General features: G+C 53.3%; 1 protein-coding gene across 2 annotated transcripts in view; it reads right to left on the bottom strand.

The window, feature by feature from the left end:
• Positions 1-14,836: 14,836 nt before the first annotated feature.
• The window catches only part of TMEM185A (transmembrane protein 185A), a 41,868-nt gene continuing 34,159 nt past the window's right edge, over positions 14,837-22,545 (bottom strand). The window contains exons 4-8 of one of the 2 annotated variants that reach the window (XM_027533863.1): positions 21,531-21,614; positions 18,185-18,361; positions 17,589-17,712; positions 16,224-16,422; positions 14,837-15,474 (exon numbers count right to left, since the gene is read on the bottom strand). In XM_027533863.1, the coding sequence (XP_027389664.1) occupies positions 15,459-15,474; positions 16,224-16,422; positions 17,589-17,712; positions 18,185-18,361; positions 21,531-21,614 (600 nt within the window). In that variant the 3' untranslated portion in view covers positions 14,837-15,458. Of the gene's footprint in view, positions 16,423-17,588; positions 17,713-18,184; positions 18,362-21,530; positions 21,615-22,545 lie in introns of both variants that reach the window. The other variant, XM_027533862.1, reaches the window with a different exon arrangement.

Below are 22,545 nucleotides of genomic sequence, written 5' to 3'. Positions count from 1 at the left end.
CTCGACCACGAGCACGATGCCTGGGATCAAAGCACAGACAGGAGTGAGGCAGGGGACATTGTGGACCATGGGCCTCAGCTAAGAAATACACCCTGGGTGGTCAACACAGGCCACTTATAGGTCTCCTCTTGAGGGGTGCTCTCGGCCTCACACGGGCCCTCCTCCTGGGCAGTCTGACCCCCTGCTACCCAAAGGAGGAAGGGCAGTGGCTCTCCTGGGTGCAGCCAACACAGCCAGAGGTTCTGGGGCTGACACGGTGGGGGGATTAGGGATTTGTGGGGTCCCCTCTGTTCTGGGATGGGGAGCCCCTGGTGCTCATTCATGACACCCTCCTCACCTTGACTCCTGGTACTGCCTGGACCTCCTCTTTTCTCTGATGTCTGGACACAGGCCTCAGACCTCTGCTCCTGGTTCCTGGAACCCCTGTGAGAAAAACGGAGGGGGCCCCTTGGGGGTAGATTGTGGCACAGCCCTGGACTCTGAGGCTCCCCCCAACAAACTGTGGGGGAAGTGGTCCCCTTGTAGCTCCCTTGTAGCGCCCACCTTTCCCCTGCCACAGCCTGGACCCTGCCCTTTGGGGGCCTGCAGAGTAACTCAGAACAAGACCCGAGTTTGAAGGGAAAGCGCTAAGGGGCCCCACATGTGGTCGCACCTGCCCAGGGCCTTCTGCGGGTCCTAGGCTGGGGAGATGCTCGGTCCCCACCTCACGTCCAGCCTGGACTCCCAGCACTGACCACAAGGGTGGGTTCGGCTCTGTCCGAGGAGTCCACCCTCTGTGGATCTGAAGCCTCCACCCTCCGCCCGAGCACCTCATCTCCTGAAGCCCCTAAGCCAGAGGTCGACAAACTGCTCATCCTGCTCAACCCGCTCTGGGACATCTAAGACCCCCATCAAAGGCAAGGATCCCACCCTGTGTTGGGGTCTAACTGCCTCAGTCCTTCCCCGCCTGGAGCCTGGATTCCAGGCAGGACCTGGAATTGGCCCGTCCTCCATTTTGAGGCCCGCTGCTCTGACCCGGTCCCGTCTCTCTGAGACCCCATGTCAGGAAATGCGGCACGAGGTCGTCCTGCCTGGGGACTACTAGGGTCCCCTCTGTTCTGGGGTCCCGCTCCCCTCACTCCCCCATCAGGATCCTCACCTTGACTCCCGGTAGGACCGGGGCTCTGTCCTCCCCCAGTTTGAGGCCCGGCTCCTCACACCAGGGCCCCAGTCCCTCTTGAGACCCGGATGTCAGAAAGTCAGGACAGGGGTAGTGTGCTTTTCTCACCCCAGGGTCTCGCAGGGCAGATGACAGGGGCAGGGATCTGTGGGGCTCCATCAGTCCTCCTTGGGGGTCCCCTTAGTCCTGCCTCAGGGCCTTACCTTGTCTCGGAGTAGAGATCCTCGTCTCTCCCCAACTGAGGCCCCGCCCCCTATATCACGTGCCCCATCTCTCTGAGACCCGGATGTCAGGAAGTCAGACCATGCCTGTTGTTCTCATCCTACCTCACGGTCTCCAAGGACCGACAACAGAGACAGCTTTCTTTGAGGTCAAGGGTCTCCTAGTCCCCCTTCAGGGACCTCAACTGGTTACCGCACAGGACCTGGAATTCTCCTCTCTGCCCACCTGAGGCCCCGCCGCCTATAGCGGGTCCCCAGTCTCTCTGAGACCTGGATGTCAGGAAATGAGGCATGTGCTCATCCCACCCTATGTGCTCCCTGAGCCCACTGTGATGGGATCCAGGTTCCCCTCAGTCTTTTCTCAGGGTCCTCACCCAGACTTCTTCAGAACCTAAGATCCTCCCCTTCTCCTTCTAAGGCCCATCCCTTAAAGCAGGGCCCCAACCTGTCAGAGACAGGGATGCCAAAGGCAGGACCCGCTGCCAATTGCTCATGCCGCCACCAGGGATGCCTAGGGCTGACAGCAGGGGTGGGATCTGAGGGGCCCTGTGTCCTCCTCAGGGTCCTCATCTTGAGCTCTGGAAGGTACAAGATGTCCCTGAGTTTACCCAAGGCTGGACCGTTACACCAAAGCCCTCACTGCCCTGAGACCACAGCTTCCAGAGCTGCTGGTCTCCTGGGGCAGTGGAATGGCCTCTACGAAGCACATGTGAGGTGCACACTGGGATATGAGAGCCCGTGGTGCTGGGGTTTCACCCTCCAGGGACTGGGCAAACTCCACATCTGTCGTCATTAGTTCCCCCACTAAGTAAGATACATGGCCCTGGAACCAGAGGGAACAGTGACCCCACCTACCACCACTCCCGGTGACCCACAAGGAAAGTTGTGCTTCTGGTCCTCCATGTAGCTTCTGCAGTTCCTCAGCGGAGCTATCTAGCCGTTACCCACTTCTAGCTATTTACATTTGATTCCACATTTTATAAGGCAGACGGCCAGGCCGTGGGACACACTAAGCACATGAGTTCACAATACCCAGCCTCATGTGGCTACTGGTTACTCTATTAATGGTGGTGACAGGACATGCTCTTCCCAAAGGAAGATGGTTCCCACGGGAGATATCATAACAGTCCTACTGACCTGTGAGCCATGGTTCCCACCTGGCACTTTGCGCTCCTCTCCGTAGAGGTTCGGGCACCAGTTCCCCATCTACATGTCTCTTCTTCTCCTGACCCAGCCCTGCCATGTGACGAAGGGAAAGGGAGAGAAGGATGGACCCCAGAAGGAGGCCAGAAGGCGAGGACTGTGTGGTCCTCATGTGACTCTGGCTTGAAGCTCAGCTCCAGACTCCTAGGCTGGATCCCTGCCCCTTGCTCCCAGGGCTCTCCACCCTCCTCAGTCCCTCTGGCTGTACCACCTCCAGGATACCCTCTGCAGTGCCCAGAATCCAAAATGCACCGTCGTCTTCCACCTGCCTAAAAACACCCACCTTCTGACTGTGCCACCGGGAGGAGCCCAGGTCCTCACCTTGGCCCTGAATGGATGGCGCCTGGACAGAGCTCCCATCAGCCAGTTAGATGGAAGCTCTTGGGAGCTCAGCCCCATGGATGTGGCACCACCTGCATCCAAAATACCTTTCCATCCCACCCCAGGCATCAACACAAAGGGGATGCTTTCCCCTCAAACAACATGCTATTGTTATTTAGATGAACCATTTTTTCTGTCTTTGTATTAAAATCGGTGAATTAATCATGTATTTATTTCTAAATTTTTGTAGGTTTACATAAAGATCCCATGTTCCCTACAGGCAGCTTCCAGGAAGCAGAGGGAGAAGAGATGTGGGCAAGGACCTGGAGTCTCTCCCCTGCCCTGCAGTGTGCTTGATGCTCAACAGACAGCAACTGGTAGGTGTAGCCTGCGATGAAGACAATGCCCTTCGTGTGTTGAGGAGTTTCTGAGAAAGCCAAAGATGCCTTGAATCCCCAACTCTTTCTAGTAACTACTCTGTATCAGCACTTTTAAATGCAAGATCTGATTTAGTTTCCAAGGCTCTTGTGGATGTCAGGGAGGGGGGTTCCCCCTCTTCTCCCTCCAGTGCTCTTTCTGCCCTACCCTTTGCAGTGACACCCACCCACAGTCTCAGCAGAGTGAATATGTGCCCCTACCTCTTGATGCCAGGGAGTGTAGCCTGGGAGACTCAGCTGCCTCCACAGGATAGAACTTGCCTGAGCACCTACACAGTTGCCCGTAGGCTCCCCAACAGCTGTGACCTTCATGAGGGGCAGGTATCAGACAAGAGACAGTGGGAGGAAAAGGACAGTGGGAGTTTTCTTTACAAAATCCACCAAGGATAGGCACAATGCACCACCCTTCACCTGCAAGGAGGATTCTGAGGTATGTGAATTCAGGTTCAGTGCAGTTTTTATGGCTTTGGGGTCTGACCACCTAGCAAAGCTGACCCAACAGTTGAAGTGTCCAACTGCCAGTTTCAAAGAAGAACCCCATTAATATCTTACCAGAAGACTGAGGGTGGTAATTGCAATGTCTTCAACTATATACCCCGAGACTGAATAGACTGCACCAAATAAAATGTGCTCATTTCCCATTTGGAAACTTTCGAGTATATTTAGACTCAGGCAGAAAAACCAGGTGTCTACCTGTTCTGACCAAAGTGCACGTTATTTTTCAGACCCAGGAGATTTATTGGAGAGAAGATGAACTTCTAACACGCATGTCTGATTCCAGACTTTCCTCTCACTCGTAAGACACTATCTACAGTCTGGCTGTTGACACCACTCAGGTTGATTACCATCATCTCCCACAGAAGGAACCCAGCTTCCCAAAGCCCCAAACTGCCCTGGCTCAGGCACCAACACTCGAGTGCTCCTCCTGGATCCCCACCTCCATGCCCCGTATTGCCTGTTCTGTGGGACTATGGAACGTCTCTCCACCTTCCTCGTGTGACTGTGGCTCCTAGACCATCGCTCTGGGTATGGGGTTTCCTGCTTCTCCTAGTGTCCCCACTGCTAACACAGGGCCTTCCACAGAGCAGAGGCTCCGTGAAGTTTTGTGGACTAAATGAACCAGTGAGAAGGGGGGCTATTTATCTCATCAATTTTCTCCTACTTTCTTAAATAATAACCTAGCAAAATCCGAGTAAACAGATATGGATTAGCTCTAGAGAATGACAGACAAAAACTATAGAACTAAGTTCTATAGTTAGTGAACTAAGAATTCACTACAATCATTTTTTGTTTTCCAATTCTTCCACCAACTATATATGCTAGTAAGTTCACATATCCAAAATAGTTGTAATTCCAATTCCATGTTATCTTGCTCAGGGTCACAAAATAAAATGGGAGAGTTCCCAATCTCTTTTACAAAACAGCAAAACTCTGGTCCTTTAACTGGTTAAGTGTACATGTGTGATCAATGTCATTCACAAAGTTAGATACTGAAGTTTACTAAGGCTTAAGGTGAGAAAACACATTTGAAAAATTCATTAAAAAAACAGATTTATTTCCACGTCATCGCAGAGAAAAGGAACACAAAGATGTTATACACCGGGTTCCCCAGTGGCCCAGGCCATCACTACTGAGAAAGCTGACTGGTCCCTCTTCAGTCAGAGAGAGAAGGATGTTTGGCGGCTTCTCTGGGTCAGGGCTCCTCTTCTCCCTCACAGCCTCTGCAGACGGGGGTGGGAAGGTTCTGGAAAACCTTTGGCTGACTCTGAGCAGATACTCCGTGACTTCCTACTTGTTGGTCTCCGCATAGGCCCAGGGACCCTACAGGAACTTGTATCGATGAGGGTCGTTGTCAGGCATCTGCTGGTACTCCAGGTACCCTTCCTGCACCCACATGTGGGTCAGCAGTGCCCTGTGCTCCCGAAAGACGCATTGCTCACTCCTGACACACACTCAACCTGCTGAGTGTTCCCCAGACCTCCTCCACAGGGGCTCGGTCTCCATTCCGCATGATCAGGCTGAGGACGAGCACCAGGAGACCGGCCTTGGGGAAGCCCTGCCCACTGCTCAGCATTGCATTGCAGGTGAATCCCAGGGTGGAGACCATGATGTAAATGTGCTCCATGGGGTCCACCTCCTTCACCTCAACGCCACAGACCAGCTCCTTGGCCTGATACTTGGAGAGCAAGGAACTTCATCAGGTTAACCGGCATCTCATTCAGAGCTTCCTGGGACAAGGCCACTGCAAGGGAGACTGACGGGGAGGAGGCCGAGGCGGGTGCAGCTTCCCCTGCTTCAGCCCCCAAGAGTTGCTCCTCCTCCAGGTCCTGGGCCTCGCCTGGGTCCTAAAGGTCTTCCTTGGGCTTGCTCAGCTCACTCATCTCGAATCCAAGTGCCATGCCTGGGATTGAAGCACAGACAGGAATAAGGCAGGGGGACAGATGGGGACCATGGGCTTGGGGAAGGGAGAGGATGAGAGCGGCCTCTGCTGAGAACCGCATCCTGGGCGGTCCGACACAGACCATGTACAAGTCTCTTCTTCATAGGTGCTTTCAGTCCCCTGGCTACCTGAAGGAGGAAGTGAGGTGGCTCCCCAGAGTGCAGTCAGCACAGCCCGAGATTTCCAGGGCTGACAAGGTGTGGGGATTAGGCCCTTGTGAGGTCCCTTCTGTTCTGGGATGGGGAGCCCCTGGTGCACACTCAGGCCACCCTCCTCACCTTGACTCCTGGCACTGCCTGGACCTCCTCTATTCTCTAACCTCTGGTCATGGTCCTCAGACCTCTGCCTTTGCCTCCTGGTTCCTGGAGTTCCTGTGAGAGAAATGGAGGGGGCACCTTGGGGGTATCCTGTGGCACAGCCCTGAGCCTTCTGGGATGGTACGAGGAGTGGACTCTGTGAGGTCCCCCCAGTTGTGCGGTGGGAGGTCCCCTTAGAGTTCCCTTGTAGTGTTCACCTTTATCCTGGCACGACCTGGTCCAACCCCTCTGGGGGCCTGCATGGAAACTCAGAACAAGATGCGAGCCTGAACAGAAAGCACTAAGGGTCCCCACATGTGGCCACACTGCCCAGGGCCTCCTGCAGGTCCTCAGCTCCTCCTCACGTCCTGCCTGGCCTCCCAGCACTGAGCACAGGGGCAGGGGTCTGCTCGGTCCTCCCTCGGTGTCTGGGAAGTCCACCCTCTGTGGACCTGAAGCCTCAGCCCCCTGCCTGATCACCTCAGGTCTTGAGGTCCCTAAGCCAGAGGTCAAGAAACTGCTCACCCTGTTCACCCCACTCTGCAGCCTCCAAGACCCCCATCAAAGGCAAGGATTCCTCCCTATGTTCGGGTCTAACTGCCTGATTCCTTCCTCTCATGAAGCCTGGACTCCAGGCAGGACCCGGGCTTATCCCGTCCTCCATTTTGAGGCCCTGCTGCTCTCAGGAGGTCCCCAGTCAGACCTAGTGTGCGCTTCTCACCCCAAGGGCTCCCACGGCCGACTCCAGGGGTGGGGATCTGTGGGGTCTTTTAATCCCTGGGGTCCCCTTAGTTCTCCTCAGGCACCTCACCTTGCCCCCGGGCAGGACCTGGATTCTCGCCTCCACCCAGCTGAAGCCCCCCCCCTTATACCAGGGCCCCACTCTCTGGAAGACACGGGTGTCAGGAAGTCAGACCATGCCCGCTGCACTCATTCTACTCCACTGTCGCCCTGGACTGACAATGGAGATGGGCTCTCTGAGGTCTCCTCTGATTGGGGTCCACGGTCCTCTAGTCCCTCCTCAGGGTCCTCACCTAAACTCCTTCAAAGCCTAAGAATCTCCCCTCCAATCTCTGAGGCCCTGCCCCTTATATCAAGTCTCCAATGTCTGAGACCCCGAGCTCATGCCCCCACGAGAGTCGCCCCTGACTGACAGCAGGTGCCGGGACCTGTGGGATTCCCTGTGTCCTCCCTCAAGGTCCTCATCTTGAGCCCTGGCGGGTCCAGGGATGCCCCTTGTGTTGACCGGAGGCAGGGCCCTCACACCAAGGCCATCACTTCACTGGGATCCTCCAGGGGTGTCTGCAGACACGACATCAGGGCTCCATGCCCAGGGCTTCCCAAGCTGAGATGATGCCCCGGAATTCCTCAACCCTCCTCCTGCTCTTCACTTTGACTCTCAGCAGGTCTGAGCACCACCCTCTGTCCCTGACCTTGCTCCCCTTAGAACCAGGCCCTCCCCAGCCAGGACCCCAAGAGGCAAGCAGGAGTAGGGGGCTCACTCCTACGACCATGCCGGGGTCTCTCAGGGCTGAGAGCAGTGATGACCTGGATGTCCTGGGGCCCCAGAGCCCCCCTCAGGGTTCTACCTTGACTCCTAGCACAGCTGGGTTCCTTCACTCTGCTGACCTGAACCCGGGCACCTGACCCAGGCCCTCACTTTACTCCCATCAGGATCAGTGACATAACCTCTGGATGCTGTTCCCCATGATCCCCCAGGGCTGTCAGGAGGGCCACACATGCATCCCCTGGGGACCCTCAGTCTCCTCTGGTCCTCACCTTGAGTATTAGCAGAACATGGGCACCTCCCTCTGCCCACCTGAGACTGTGCCCCAAAGACCAACCCCTGAATCCCCAAGTTCACTGAGGAAGTCGGGGCGGGGGGTGGTGGTGTCTCAGCCTGACAGCCTGCACCAGGGCCCCCAGGAGTCCCAGTAGGTGTGGAGTTGTGTTCTGAGACTCTCTGTTCCAGGGTGACTGCATGCCCATGTCCTCACTCAGGAGGGGGCCTCCTTAACCCTTGAGAGAAGGCTACAGTCCTAGCACAGATGCTAAATGAGGGCCTGCTGCACCCATGACCTTGGGGGAGCACAGGGAACCACTCACCTTCCCATGGGGGCCCCTCAGTATCACCAGACTTTGGAAATTTTTGTTTAAATGATGTTGTTTTAGCTGAAGACTGTGAGGAGTGGCAGGTGAGTTAGCAAGAACTCAGCAGCCTGGAGATGGCCTTTGGCCACTCACAGTGACTTCATTCTCCTGTCTGCAGTATCGCCAGGGTCGTCTCCTTGGTGGCTCTCTCCCCACTGGTCTGCACTGATGCCCACCCCCCATGGGCCCTTCTTGTGCAGAGTGGCCAGAGGGGCTCTCAGGGGCCAAGAACTTGTGACTTGTGGGTTCTAAGTCCCTATTGGCCTGACTTTTTCCACAGAAAGGAGAGACATTTGGGAGGAGGGTGGGTGGCTGGCCTCCCTGCTCCTGGGGCCCCTGAGGGCCAAGGACTCTGCCTCACTGCAGTCCAGCCCAGCCCCCATGATGGCCTGGCTGCCCCAGCCCCCCTCAGAGGCCGGAGGTGCTGCCTGAGGGAGGCTTGGGTGTCCCCAGATTTCCTGTCTGCAGGGATGTGCAGAGCTCATCATCTGGGGGGGTTTGCATGGGGCCTTGGGGAGCTCCCTGGCCGAGACCTCAGACCTTGGAGATGGGGACCTTCCCTCCCTTTCCAGAGGCTCAGAGGATGGTTGAGAACCTTGCTGCCTGGTCGTAGGCCTTGCTTGTGGGGTCAGGCATGGACAAGACCCAGGCTGTGGTGTCTCATCAGCCTCCCCTGCTGGTTTGTAGCTCAATTCATCCCAAGGCCTTTCCTCATGACAGTTGCCACGGAGTTCCAGGCGGTTCCTCTTGCAAAGAGCTAGCACTCGAGAGCACCACCAGCTTTGCTCACCGCAGGCTAAACCTTGTTTCTGTCATCCAGAAATCAGCCTTTTTCAGCCTCCCCACCTCATCCCTGTTTGGCCATGGCACCTCCCTTTGTGAAGGGACAGAGCAAGGGAGCCCAGGGGACGAAGGGGCCACTGAGGGCCCAAGATTAGCACTGGGCCGAGGGAGGCTGGGGCAGAGCTGGTGGGAAGTGAGTTGGCCATGGATCACCGGCTCCCCAGGGTCTGCCCAGTTGGGCCTCCAGGGTCACCCTTGCCTAGTTGGAGCACTTGTGAGGCAGGCCCCCTCTCTGAGACACCCTGTCTGGTTGAATTGCATTTCCACTCTCCTAGACACTGTCGCCTGTGTGGCCCCAGGAACAGAACTAACCCTGTGCCACTTGAGCCACCTGGCCTCTCCTCTGGTGACCAGGGCATGTGTGGGGCTCGAGACAGTTTGACTGTCCAGGGCCAGCCCATCAAGTCCATGCTCCCTCCCTACACTCCTGTGTCACCTTAGGCTGCTGCCTCTGCCCAGCCCAGGAAGACCCATGCTTAGCCACTTCATTCTGCAGATATCCGTCAAAATCTACCAAGGACTGAGTGGTGGGAGTGAAGTACCACATGGGTCTCTTGATGTCAGGAAGCCTTGAGTTTGTAAATAAAAGGTGCCTTTTGTGACAAGCAGATGACTTGAGATTACAATCTGCCTATCTCTGTTTTCTCTATAGGTTTACAGGTAAGCAGGTGCCACACATGCTGAAGTTTCTAGGAACGTGGTTTTTAAATAGCAGCATCTGCATGTGATTCCAGGTCAGGAGGCATACAGAAGTCAAGACAAAAAAAGAATGAAACCTTCTGAAAAGTTAAGGTGTGCCCCAGGCAGTGAACCTTCGTAATGGGCTGTGTTTTGTCTTGGAAGTGAGCAGCCTGGTCGGGCGTCACAGCAGCTCAGTGCTGGGGCTGACAGAGCCCTGGCCTTCACTGCCCCAAGTCCTTTCTCAGGGGCCTCCTGTGCCTGCACCAGACTGCCAACAAAGGAGACACAGCCTTCTGCTTCCAGTGGACTGGTGTGTGTGCTCTCCCCTCTCCTGACCTCGGAGCTCTTGTGTCTGCAGTGTAACCCTGGAGGGCTATTTGCTATGATCCTCAGGACAAACTCTCTTTTAAGAGAAAGCACATTATAAACTGGACACCCCAGCGAGCAGAGGGTGCTGAGTTGTGACACCCTTGGAGTGCTCAGCTGAAAAAGGAAAAGAGAAACAAGAAAATGTCACCAGATGCAGGCCCTGCAATGAAGCCAAATCTCAGGCCTGCTGTCCAGACAACAGCAAACCCCGAGACTGAACACTCGCAGGCCTTGGGCAGGGACCACAGGCTCCAGCCCTGTGCATCTCAGGACAGGAAGGGCTCTTTTGGGACCCCCAACAAGGGGAGGCCTAATTTATCCTCATCTGTCAAGTGAGGAGCCTGCTGGACAGTGTCCCTGTGCCCATGAAGCCACTCAGTCAGGCTCTTGTCCAGCCTTTGATGGGTCTTTTCAGTGAGTGGGTGCAGTGTCTGTGGGACTTCCCCAGGTGTGTGTAAGAGGTGCCTGTATTGTGCTGGGAGTGAGTGGCCATCTATCTTGCCTTCCCAAGCAAGCAGCTGCCTGAGGGGACTCAAATGCTCAGCCAGGCCTAGGATGGAGGCACTGAAGACATGTGCTGGGTGGGAAATCCCTCATGTTTTCAGCCTCTTTATTGCCCTGAAGTGTTCTGACCACAGGGCAACCTCTATCTGTCTGAATAGGGTGCATGTTTGGGGTCCTCTGGGGGCACACCTTAAGGGGGTGGGGATTACGGGAAAGAATGGCTGGAGATTATGGGAAAGAGGGGCTGCCTGAGCAGTAGTAGAAGGGGTTCAGGGCCTGAGCAGTCAAGATCAGGTTGGGGTCTGGCCCGGCAGCCATGACAGGCATCCAGATGGAGCACAGAGGTACCAGCATGGACACTGGGAGCTGGCCAGGGGACAGGTTGAAGATCTGGGTGGGCACAGTGGTGGGGCCCACCACCACCATGGGAGGAGCCATCTGGGCAGGGGGCCAGGTGAAGCAGAGCCACTGGCTCTCAATGGGCAGGGCCGCCTGTCAGGACAGGGACTAGAGAGAAAGGAACCTGCGTGCCCTTGGGCTGCCAGGTCTCAGGACCCATCAAGGGGAGCAGGGCTGCTGTCCCCAGACCAGCAGCAGGGACGACATAGGTCCCGGCCAGGCCAGTGGTGGGGACAAGTTCCACGTGGCTCGTGGTCCCCTGGGCAACCTCAGGGCAGGGTGACAGGCTATCCTGTGGCTGCACGGTGCTGGGTGCAGGAGGGACACCCAGGTCTGCTAGCCTGCCCTTCACCTGCCAAGACGCAGACTTAACGCCCACTCTCCTCTTCATCTTCTTCAGGAGGTGTGGGCTGTCTCTCTTAAACAGGGGACTGTAGCAGAACTGTAACCGGGGTTCACTGAGAGAGAGAGAGAATAGCAAAGTCCTAGTGTCAAAAGGAGGCTTACTGAAACCAGCACCCTCCTGGCTAGGCCCCTGGGTGCCCTAACCCAGCCATCCCCAGGCCTCATGGAGAAAGCAGGACCCTGTCCCACAAGAGGCAGTGCCCCAGCTTGCCCATCTAACATCTAGCTTGACTCACTAACTCACCATGGCCTCTTGCCCTTGGAAAATGACTCAGAGTGGCCCAAGGATATCCGTACAAGGTCCTCAGAGGGCACTTGGCATTTGCAGCAGGCAGACTGCAGAAGCTTCCCTGCTTTCTATGCAGGTGTTGACCCTTGGCCTGCACTTCCTCGGCTGAGCAGGACATTTCCCAGGAAAGGACCTGTGCTTCCCTGCACTAAACTTCTGCTCCACAGCTATGGGAGGCATGTGCTTAGTCACTTGTGTTTGACTCTTTGTGACCCCATGGACAATAGCCCACCAGGCTCCTGTCCATGGGGATTCTCCCAGCAAGAATACTGGAGTGGGTTGCTATGCCCTCCTCCAGATCTTCCCAACCCAGGGATCTTCCCTCCCCAGGTCTCCCGCCTTGCAGGCAGATTCTTTCTGGTCTGAGCCGTGAGGGAGTCATGGGGGTACACAAACCCCTCTCCCTGCCTGCCTCCACCCTGGGCCCATTTGTTCCCTGGCTGGAGGAGAGGAAGGTCCAGCATTTGAGCAGTGTCATTTCTTTCCCCGGTGTGACTGCGATCTAAGGGCCCACGGATCAGCGGTACCGAGTGACACCTGGCCTCCGGGTAGCCTGACCTGATCCCTACTGTGCATTCAGCTCACCTCCGTTATCTCACACAGACATCCCCACTGGAGAAAGAGAGGAGGGGCAGTGACTTCTTTGTGCTGAGAACGCTCAGGCTCTCCCCCTCACAACTCCCCAGTGCAGCACGCAGCACTGGCAGCTCCAGCAGTCACGCCGGTCCCCAGTCCTGTCTTTACACTCATCTTTCCCTGCAGGCCGGCCACTGTCCCTGGCGGCCCTGAGGTTGGCACCCACCCCGCTCCCAGGACCCAGCAGGTACTGCCCGGCCCTTACCTTGCTCAGGACACAGACAGGCGGCTCCTCCATGAGCAGACTGGTCAGGCAGAGGGAGGTGAGCACATCCTGGCACGCTTTGCTGAATCCGTACAGACTAAGCTGGCAGACGAAGCTCTTCATGCAGTCTGTCTCAAATAACTTGCCTGAGCCCACCCTCTCCAAAATGTCCTCAAAGAGCTCCTCATTGATGTGTAAGCAAGTGCCATCTTCCTCCCACCAGAAGGACATAAAGCAGTGACTGTTGATGATGGGAAAGGGGAGGGAGAGGAGGCTGCCCTCTCCCCCAGGCAGGGCACGACACTGCACGTGAAGAGGCACGGTGTGTGGCCTCTTCAACAAAGGCTCTTACCTCAAAGCCTGGAAAGCGCTCTCTTCCAGCAGCAGCCTGAAGCTGCGGTGGCCCACGGGCACAGGCTGAGCCAGGGCTACCGAAAGGTCCACAGGGAGGGTCATAGCTCCCTGAGCTGAGGGCCAGAGGCCCTGTGTTTGGAAGAAAGGGAGCCCCCCTGAAGCCGGGCACCCCGTCCATCGCAGGGCCCTCCTTGTCTGCAGCCACGTGGAGAGTGGTGCGTCCCTCCTTCCTGGAAATGGGACAGTGCAGTGGCCAGGAGCAGTCCAGGCTCACAAGGGTGCTTGGCCCCTCACCAAAGGCCTCTGCTTGCTTGGGGCTAACATTACAAGGCAGTCATTAAGTGACCTAATAAAGGGCTGTTGTACCCAGGTTGCTCAACGTGTTAGCTTCCTGGTCCACGCTCGTCATGGCAGTGGGCCCCATGACACTCGTGCATGGGCATGAAGTCTCAGGCCGAGCACTTGTGCGAATCGGGCATGGCCTTCTGGTCCTAGAGTCCCAAGTCTGGGCAGAAACACACCAACAGACATGTGACCCTCAAAGTCAGCCCATCCTCTGTGTTCACAGGTGCCATGAGGGTTCTGGATGGCACGCTTGTGCTCAAGCACAGCCACGTCCAGGGTGGGGGTCCACAGTCAAGGGTACAGCCACCCGGCCCCCTGTGCACTGTCGCTGGCTGGGCATCCAGTCCTCCACACAGACCCTCTCCAGGTCCTGCCATTGGGCTGCAGGAGCCCAAGGGTGGGGGCTGTAGAGGCTATGGACAAGGTCCCAGGGACACAGGGCAGGTTGCCGTCCTCTGGCTTCTGCAGCCTGCCCATGTCTACCCCAGGCTGGCCTTGCTCTGCATACTGTGGTCCCAGGCACGTGGGAGGGGGTGGTTGCCCTGGGCCTTCACACACAGTGTGGCTCTTTCCTTTGACCACCATCCACGGGAATTCCATCAGGCTGTGTCCAGGCTGAGAGCTGCCATCCTGCTCTGGGGCCTAGTGCTCTAACATCAAAGAGGCTGCCATGCAGGGCAGCCCACATGGGCGGCCCACCCCACTAATGCCCCTCACCCCAACTCTGCTCTTGGGGTTGAAGATCTTCCCGAGATTTCCAGAATCAGAAATGCCTCTGACCTTGAGGTGTCAGCCATCCAGCCCAGGAGCCCGGCCCAGTGGGTGAGAGAGAGGGCTTGTGTGAGGAGATGCCAAGGTGGACACGGCTGCCCTGCTGATCCCCAGATGCCTGGCTTGCCCACTCTGAGCCTCTGCTTCCCCACACAGGTAACCCTAGGGGCACCTGCCTCACGGGGTCCTGAGGACTCGGGGGAGGTACAGGAGGTGGCGAGGTTCCTGACACGTAAGTCTGCCACGTGGTTATGGGGAAGTGTGCTGTGTCTGACAGCAAGTCTGCATCCAAGGTGCATAAGCACTGATCTCCCGGTGGACATTGGCTCCATGCTTGAAGCCTCTGGTCACCAGCGAGGGGTGGCCTTCCTTGTCGATTCTTGCAAACTGGGGGCTGAAACACCACTTGAATTAAATGTTTCTAGACACAGCTCGAGTGAGCTATATAGAATTTCCCAGTGTTTCCCTTAGACAGAAGCCCTACTCAGTGCCCTCCCACGTGACCCAGGAATGCCTCAAACCCCTGAAAAGGCGAGTTCCATTTTAGACTGTCTGGGACCCCACAAACACTCTCGGCTACCTCCTCACCATCAGGATTGTGGCAGGGCACTCCCTGCCAATGGCTGAATCCCCAGGCCCACCCTTTCCTCTATGTATGTCCTGGCTGCCCCTGCATACTCCTGAGACATATTCACCCACCCCTGCTCCCCTCAGCTGGCTGTGGCAACTCGAGATTCCCTTTTGTGCTGGCCAAGAGAACTCCCAGCATCCTGGTCCACATCTAAAGCAAGACCTGCACAGTGCACATGGAAAATGAAGAACTAGTTTATTGAACAGCTAAAGGGGAGAAAAAGAGTAGACTGGGCTACATTTGTTACATACCAAGCAGGAAAGGCAACACCATTCCAAGTGTGCCCCTGAAGAGAGCACGGGCTTGTTCCAGGCTGGTGTCAGGATGGAGTGGTGGTGCAGTGTACATCAGCAGAGCCTGGTTCACACAAGGCAGTAGCTGCCCTCTCCCCCCTGCTCCTGGGTGACAAAGCCAGGGCTCCTTTTACCCTCTTTTACTCATGGCCATCTTGTTTGCATCGCATCTGCTTTTTTCCTTCTGACTCTCGGCTCTACCCCAAGCTCCTAGCTAAAAGCATAGGTGCAGTGTGTGATGGACAACAAGCCCCACATCTCAACCTGTGCACGCTGCTGGACATTCCCAGTCTTGGCACCTTGTCCAGCGCTCCAGCTCCCAGGCGTGCTTTACGGTTTTCTGCAAGTCAGTGTTCCCAGTGTGGGAGAAAAAGTACAAACCATTTCTTGCTTACTGTGGCAGTTCTGGCAGCAGCAGCTAGTATGTATATGGAGAAACTGAAGAGGAGATGGCAATGTCCCATGAAGGGGGTAGCACTCCAGTGGTCAGGACAGGGGTGCGGTGCTACTGGCTTCTACTTCTGCAACAGAACATGTATGTCTCCAGTACAAGCTTGTAAAAAAATACTTTAACAGAATATACTGTACAGAACTAGGATTTAACACGGTATATTACAACGCTAAAATATTTGTATAAATACTATACAGGCACGGAGTCACTCCATTAGAAAGGGCTCACCAATGGGGTCAGTAAAAACCCAGAAATGATGTGTATGGCAGGAGCATGGCCAGTCACAGTGGCGTGGGTGCATGTGAGGCCTGAGGCTTAGTCAGGGCCCCTGACCACACCACAACAGGAGTTTCTGAGCTAAGTGGCCAGGCTGGCTTGGTTCAATAATACATTTTTCAATAACACTTTTGATGGGAATTTTCACACTTAGAAAACCAGCTGGGTGGCCATTCCTTCTTGGGCCCAAGCCAGCTCTGAAGGCACCTGCCCACTGGGAGTTGTTTCCTCTGTCTCCATATGCTCCCTCCATCAGGTCCAAATCCGCTGATGTGCACCCTACACCACGCTGCATGTTCCAGGCACCTGCCAGCCGCATGTCCCGTGGCGGTGAGTCACTGGGTAGGCATTGAGTGCAAACAAGGCATGAGATGGAAGTCCCTGGAGACCCAGCTCCAGCTCCAGTTCAGGGTGGGAGGGAGGGGGTGAATGGAGGCAGAAGAAGGTGGAAAAGAGGGCGGGCCAGGTGCACTCTTGATCTGCCCTGGGAACACGGTCTAATCTGGCATTTCGATATTTAATTTGGGAGGTGGGAGGACGTACTTCCCAGGGCTCTGGGTGATAACCACCCGGGTCTTCTTTCGAAACATAGGAGCGATCTTAGGAGGTTCTGGAACTGGCGTTTCTTCAGTTTCCTCGCTACCTTCATGGTGGAGGTCGTAGGAGATGTTTCCATATTCTCTCAAAAACGGGCAGATTTCAAGCAGAAACTGACAGAAATCCTTGCGAATCCCAAACCACCCTGAAACAGAAGAAATGTACTTTCTCAAACACTAGCCTCTACTGAATCTCAGGTTGCTTTTCTTTCCTGAAGAGTTTTTCTTGTATAATGTACTGCTTTATCCTGACATCTTAGAATGAAGCCTAAGCTAGGCCTCAATACCAACAAGGACCAGAAGGACGTCCTGCAGCTCTGTGGCTCCGTAGCTGGGGCTCCTGGACTGGCAGCCCCCAGGATGTCTCCCTGGGGCCTGTCAGGGATGCAATCTTGGGCCCTGGTCCAAACCTCCTGAATCAGAAACTCTGTGTGGGGGGTGGGGTGGGGGGTAGGGTGGGGTCTTGGGGCTCTGATGGGTCCTCCAGTTTGAGAACTACTGCCCTAGTGAATCTCAAATGCCTATGGCACCTAGATAATGTCAACCACTCAATCTTCCTGGCCCAGGAGAAAGCCATGTGCAACAAGGAATGTTATCCAAGAAAAAGGTTTCTGTTACCCCTGGAGTCTGGGAAGACAATAGGTATGTGTTGGTCCAAGCCAGCAGGTGGCCTGAGCTCACAGAGCCACTTCAAAGCTCCTTCTCCAAGGCCCGCTCTTCCTGTCTGGGTACCACTAAACCATCAGGTCAGTGCTGGCTTTCCTTAGGTACAACATCTTGTCACATTAGCTTCCAGAAGGGTGTGCTTCAGGGTTACATGCAAAGGAGCTCAAGGACTAGTGAGGAGAGGCTCTCATCAAAGAGCACTTCTAAACAGGTATCATCACAATGGAGAGGGAGAGCGAGCGAGCCAGGCACCACTGCTGAGAGTCAGTGATATCAAGAATAATGCTGCCAAGAGTGAGGAAACAGATCCCGGAGGATGTCTAGAGTTTGGGAGATGATGCGGATTTTCACTGAATCTTCAGGAGCCCCTGGCTAGAAGGGATAATGTTTCCCTTGTCACAGTGAATGGACTCAGAGAGGCCGCCTGCCATGCTCAGTTCTCCAGTCACAGGATTAACAGTGCTCCCTTTCCTGGAAGACTCCAGGTCTTCTCCAGTCCCACCTTCCCCAGGGAAACTCCTTGATTGGGGTCCTCAGGTTCATTTTTTCATAGAGCAGGGCCACACACACACACCCATATAGCCACACACCAGACAGAGATGTGCACACCCACCATTCAAGGACTTCTGAAATGCTAAGTACATACAGTGGTTTCCGCCTTTCTGTCCGAAGGTGGTTGCCATCAGAGTGATCAAGGAAAGCCAAAGGGGGACAAATATGGGGATACAGGAGAACGCATTGTGGCCGTCCAGCTTATGAACCAGCAGGATCTAAGGAAAGAGAAATGGTCAATGTTCTGTCAATGGAGTGTCTGAAAATGGACCCTGTCTGAAGCCAGGCTGCCCACCCTCGTCAGGCCTCCTAAGGGGGAAAGGTCACCCCACAGGAGATAACAGAAAGCCTCAATTCTGGGGGAAAGGATGAGAAGAGCTTTCACATGGCTCTTCAGGACAAAGCAGAATCCATCCACCTAGAAAATTTCCAACATCTGGCTTGTTATGGGAAACTCTTCCTGGTGTTTTTTTTCGGAGGAATAACAGTGCCCACTCTCTAATTCTCTATAGGGCTCAAATACCAAAACACCACATCCAACTTTCTCTTTCTAGAAGACAACATTCAGATGCATGGTAGCTGGAAAGGTCCACTTCCCACTGCCAGCTCCCAGGCCTCCAAAGAAAGGCAGCTCTACTGTCCTGAGCTCCTTTCAAGCCCCAGGGGCGCACAGTCTGCCAGAGAGCTTACCTCAAAAGTAAGGAGTGGCACAACGATGGTCATCCAGCTTAGCGCCATAGTGATGTGTGTCCTCCTCTGCTCTGCGATCACATCCATGGAACGCAGGAACAGGACGGACCACACGATGTAGTAGAGGACTACCAGACACAGAAACGACATGAGAATCCACAAGGGGACACACACGACCTGAGGGCGGGAGGAGAGAAGAAAGGTCTTTAGGGGAGGCACGACTGACTTCATCCTGGATCTCTGCATGTAGGTGGGTGCCAGGCCTGGATGTGGCCAGCGTGTAAAGAGGACCTGCTGCTCCTGGTGGGATCCCCCGCAGCCAGGGCCACCCTCGGGGTGGAGAGCAGCCATTTCCCTGAATCTTGAGCTCACTCAGCTGGCCTGCGCTCTGCCCACCTCCCCTCCACCTGCCAAGGGTAGTGAGGCCACCCCAGCTCACGAGCATGTCCCCTCTTCCCAGGCACTGCCCATCCTGCCAGGGGTTCTGTAGCTAGAGGCTGGGGATCGTGCCCCCTGGCAACTCAGGCTGCCCAGGGGACCCATGACCTCCATGAACTTGCACATTGAGGCCAGGAGGCTTTTCCGCTGCCTCGCTCAGACGGGTTCTGTGTCTGTTGCTGTCACACCAGAAAGACTTCGTTTCACCTCCCATATAAGCCCAGAAGATGAGTCCCAGGGGCCTCACCAAGCTCCCTGTGTTTGACCTTTTACCCCTTCTCAATGGCCCCTTGGGTACATCTGTTGTCCCTTTGTTTTCTGTTGTGAAACAGTAAAATTGACTGTTTTCCATTGGTGGCCAGTTCCATGATGGTTCATACATGTATGTGTAGATCTGTGGGGCCTTGGGCGAGACAGAGGATAACTCCGTCACCGTGCCACACTCACTCATGCTCTGTCTTTGCTGTGTGACCACCTTACCCCAACCCCAACCCCCAGAAGCCACTGCTCTGTCCTCTAACACAATACTTTTGTCTCTTCAAGAATGTGACAGAGATGGACTCATAGAGCATGTCACCTTCCAAGGCTGCCTTCTCCCACTCAGCAGGACATCTCTGAGATGCTTCCAGGCTGTTGTGTCTATCTACCAGTCACTGCTGAGTGGTGTTCCACTGGATGGATGCACCCAACCCTGTTTATCTGCTTACCCTGGGAAGGAAATGTGGGTGCTTTCCCGCTTTGGGCTGTTGCAAATGAAGTTGCTGTAAACACTTGTGCCCAGGTTTTTGTGTGGTATGTTTTCATTTCTCCAAGGGAAACACCCAGGATTGGCACTGCTAGGTCACATGGCAACTCTATGTTTATTTAACCTTATTAGAAATTGCCAAGACATTTTCCAGAGCGTCTATCCAGTTTGGCCTTTCTACTAGCAATGGGCAAATGTCCTCGTCCCTTGGTTCCGCCCTAGCACACCTGGTACTGTGGCTATCTTAGCCATTTTGATGAAGGTATTGTGGCACCTCATTCTGGTTTTTATTTGCTTTTCCCTAGTAGGTAATGATGTCCTTTACATGTGCATATTCACCATATGTCTATCTTCTTTGTGAATAGTTGGTTCAGTCTTCCGTCAATTTTAAAATTTGGTTGCTGAGGTTTTTAGTTTTGAGACTTCTTTAGATGCTTTAGATATATGTCCTTGGTTACACATGTGTTTTATGAGTATTTCCTCCTAGTCTGCAACCTGTCTTTTCATTAATATTACTTTAATTTTAAGCTTCTTTTATGGACCATGTTGTTGGTATCATTTCCAGGAACTCTTCACCTAACTTCAGATCCCAAAGACTGTCTCCTCCTAACAGTTCTTTGGTTTTCACATTTCATTTTTAGACGTAGGACTTAAGCTGGACTCCTGAAGAGGCTGGACCTTCTGCATGGAGGTTTGCTGTGGTCTTCCTCCTAAAGCACATCTGGGGTCAGGCACAGTGGCCTGGCCCTCGTGGGTAGAAAGTCAGTGAGTAGCCTCACTGGGCTTCTCTTGAACACTGTGGGAAACCTGCAGTCAGGCTGTTTCATCTGCTAGGATTTGCACTGCACTGGGGCAGGAAAAATTCCTTTGTTTATCTATAGAAAACATGCATAGTTTTTCCTAATCATTTTTTTTTTTTCTGATTGTATCTTATACTCAAATTGTGGTCTTAACTCACATTTATTTCCACCATGGTACAAGAGAAAGCTCTGAGCCCAATTACCATTCTGCAGATACAGAACCCTGAAGCTTTAAGATGGATGACTGAACAACAGTTTTTATTATGAATATTTTATCAAAGACTTTAGGAAGAAGTGATTGATTTTATCTTTATTCATTATAAAGGCATCTTTTATTCCCTTATTTTCTTCCTTGTCTCCAAATGAGTATTTTCTTTTTTTCAGTATATTTTTTTACCTTTGTAATTTTTTTTTTTAAAGGTAAACCATGTTTATCACAGAAAATGTCTTGTGTACAAAAGTACACAACAAGCAGTGGGGGACGGGATCCCAAACCCTGGCAAGACCTCATCTCACATAGGCAATGTAAGTCTTCTATCTTTTCTCTCATCTTCTTTCTATGTGTTACTAGTTGAAATTGTACTGTATTCTCTAATTTGCAGCTTGCCGAGAATGGATGGAGCCATTTGTGTGTGTGTGTGTGTGTGTGTGTGTGTGTGTGTGTGTGTGTGTGTAGCTCCATCCATTCTCCTACCTATGTAAGCACAATCAGTTTTAACCATACAGCCTTTCATGGAAGTCAGAGGTCACTAGCGTGACTTAGACTTCATCCCTGGCAAAAGTATAAAGAGGCACAGTTTTTTTTTTTTTTTTGAAAAAGGGAGCTGGCAGTGCAGTTTATATTTCAAAATCTCAAAAAGCTCTTACTCTCTGGGCCAGTAATACTGCTTTTGGAGTCTTTCCTAAAAAAAAGCAATGAAAAAAAAAACAGGCAAAGATTTATCTACACAAAATTATATGCTGCAGCATGATTTATAGTTGTAAAAACACTGGTAACAAGTTCAATATTCAGAAATTAGAGGACAGTCTGGTAAATGTATTTGAAGAATATTTTGTTATCAATTAAACTTTCAAAGTTATATATATAAAGAGCATTTATTGACATGGAAAACTGCTTATGACACAACATTAGAACAACAAAGCAGGATACTAAATTATAAATGCAGTATGATCTCAATTATCCTTATGAAACAATAAACCCCCAAACAAGGAAACAAAAACCACTAACCATGTTATCTCCTAGGGGATTATGGGTGATTATTATCCTACCACTTATGTTTATCTGTCTTTTCCAAGATTTCTATGATGAACATGAGTTTTATAATCAAAAAAAGTTTTTTTAAAGATTTAAAAAGTTACATACAAGCCAGGGCCAGTGAATGATCTTGTCCAGTCTTAAGGCAATGAATATAAACTGGAGAATGTTGACAGAACACAGGATTTCTAACTAAAAATGAAGAGAAGAATCAGTTAAACAAAGTAATAGTTGTATTCAATACCACAGTTGTTTGGTTAACATTTTAAAAAGGCAATTCAAATTATAATGCAGCAAAAGTTTTATTACATCATACTTGGAACCTCCTGATTTTCAGCAGAGAGGAGCAAAGCAGTGCTGTGCCAAGGAGAAGCCTGGCTCTGGCCTTGTGTCCTGTCCTCTCTGCTTGGTGGCTGCTTGGCCCTTTAAGCTCATCCATGCAGTGACCTGTTTCCAAGCTTGCAATCTGTAGAGGCAGTCTTTGCTGGAGTCCCCAGCTCCCCTCCTGCCCCTTCCCATACGTATCTATATTAGGATGGTTCCTAACCATCACTGTCCTGCCTTCTTGTGTTGGGACTCCGCCTACACCCCACACTTTCCTTTCTTGATCCTGGAGGACCTTGTCACATCAAGATGTCACTCATGGATGCTTTACTGCATCTTGAATCACACCATGCCATGGATCCTTCCTGCAAGCACATGTTCAACTCATCTCCATTAGACACGAAATAACCCCAAGACCAAATGAACCCACACTTCTCTTGATCTAATGCCCCTACCAGCCCTAGTTCTCTCTTTCCATCACCACAGAGCTTTGTGAGACACCGTGGACACTGGAGTCTCCATGGCCTCCCCTGCCACTCCAAGCTCTGGGGTCCACTGTGCACTGGCCTCTGTCCCCACAACAACTACCTGGAAATTGCTTTCCTCCAGGTCCCCAGTCACTTCTGCAGCACTGGGGACACTGCCACTTGCACCCGACTGGGTGCTGCCACACCAAGTGACACTGCCCACCACTCTTCCTTCGTTGAGGAACCCAGTGTGTTGTCTCGCCAGCCTCCTGGTCTCTGATACTTCCCTATCAGGTACATTTTTCTCTCTTTAAATGGTGATGGCCCCCAAA

This window comes from Bos indicus x Bos taurus, chromosome X (genome assembly GCF_003369695.1).
Source record: "Bos indicus x Bos taurus breed Angus x Brahman F1 hybrid chromosome X, Bos_hybrid_MaternalHap_v2.0, whole genome shotgun sequence".
Classification (NCBI taxonomy): Eukaryota; Metazoa; Chordata; class Mammalia; order Artiodactyla; family Bovidae; genus Bos; species Bos indicus x Bos taurus.
Note: the sequence above shows the minus strand (reverse complement) of the source record. Positions and strands in the feature narration are given on the sequence as shown.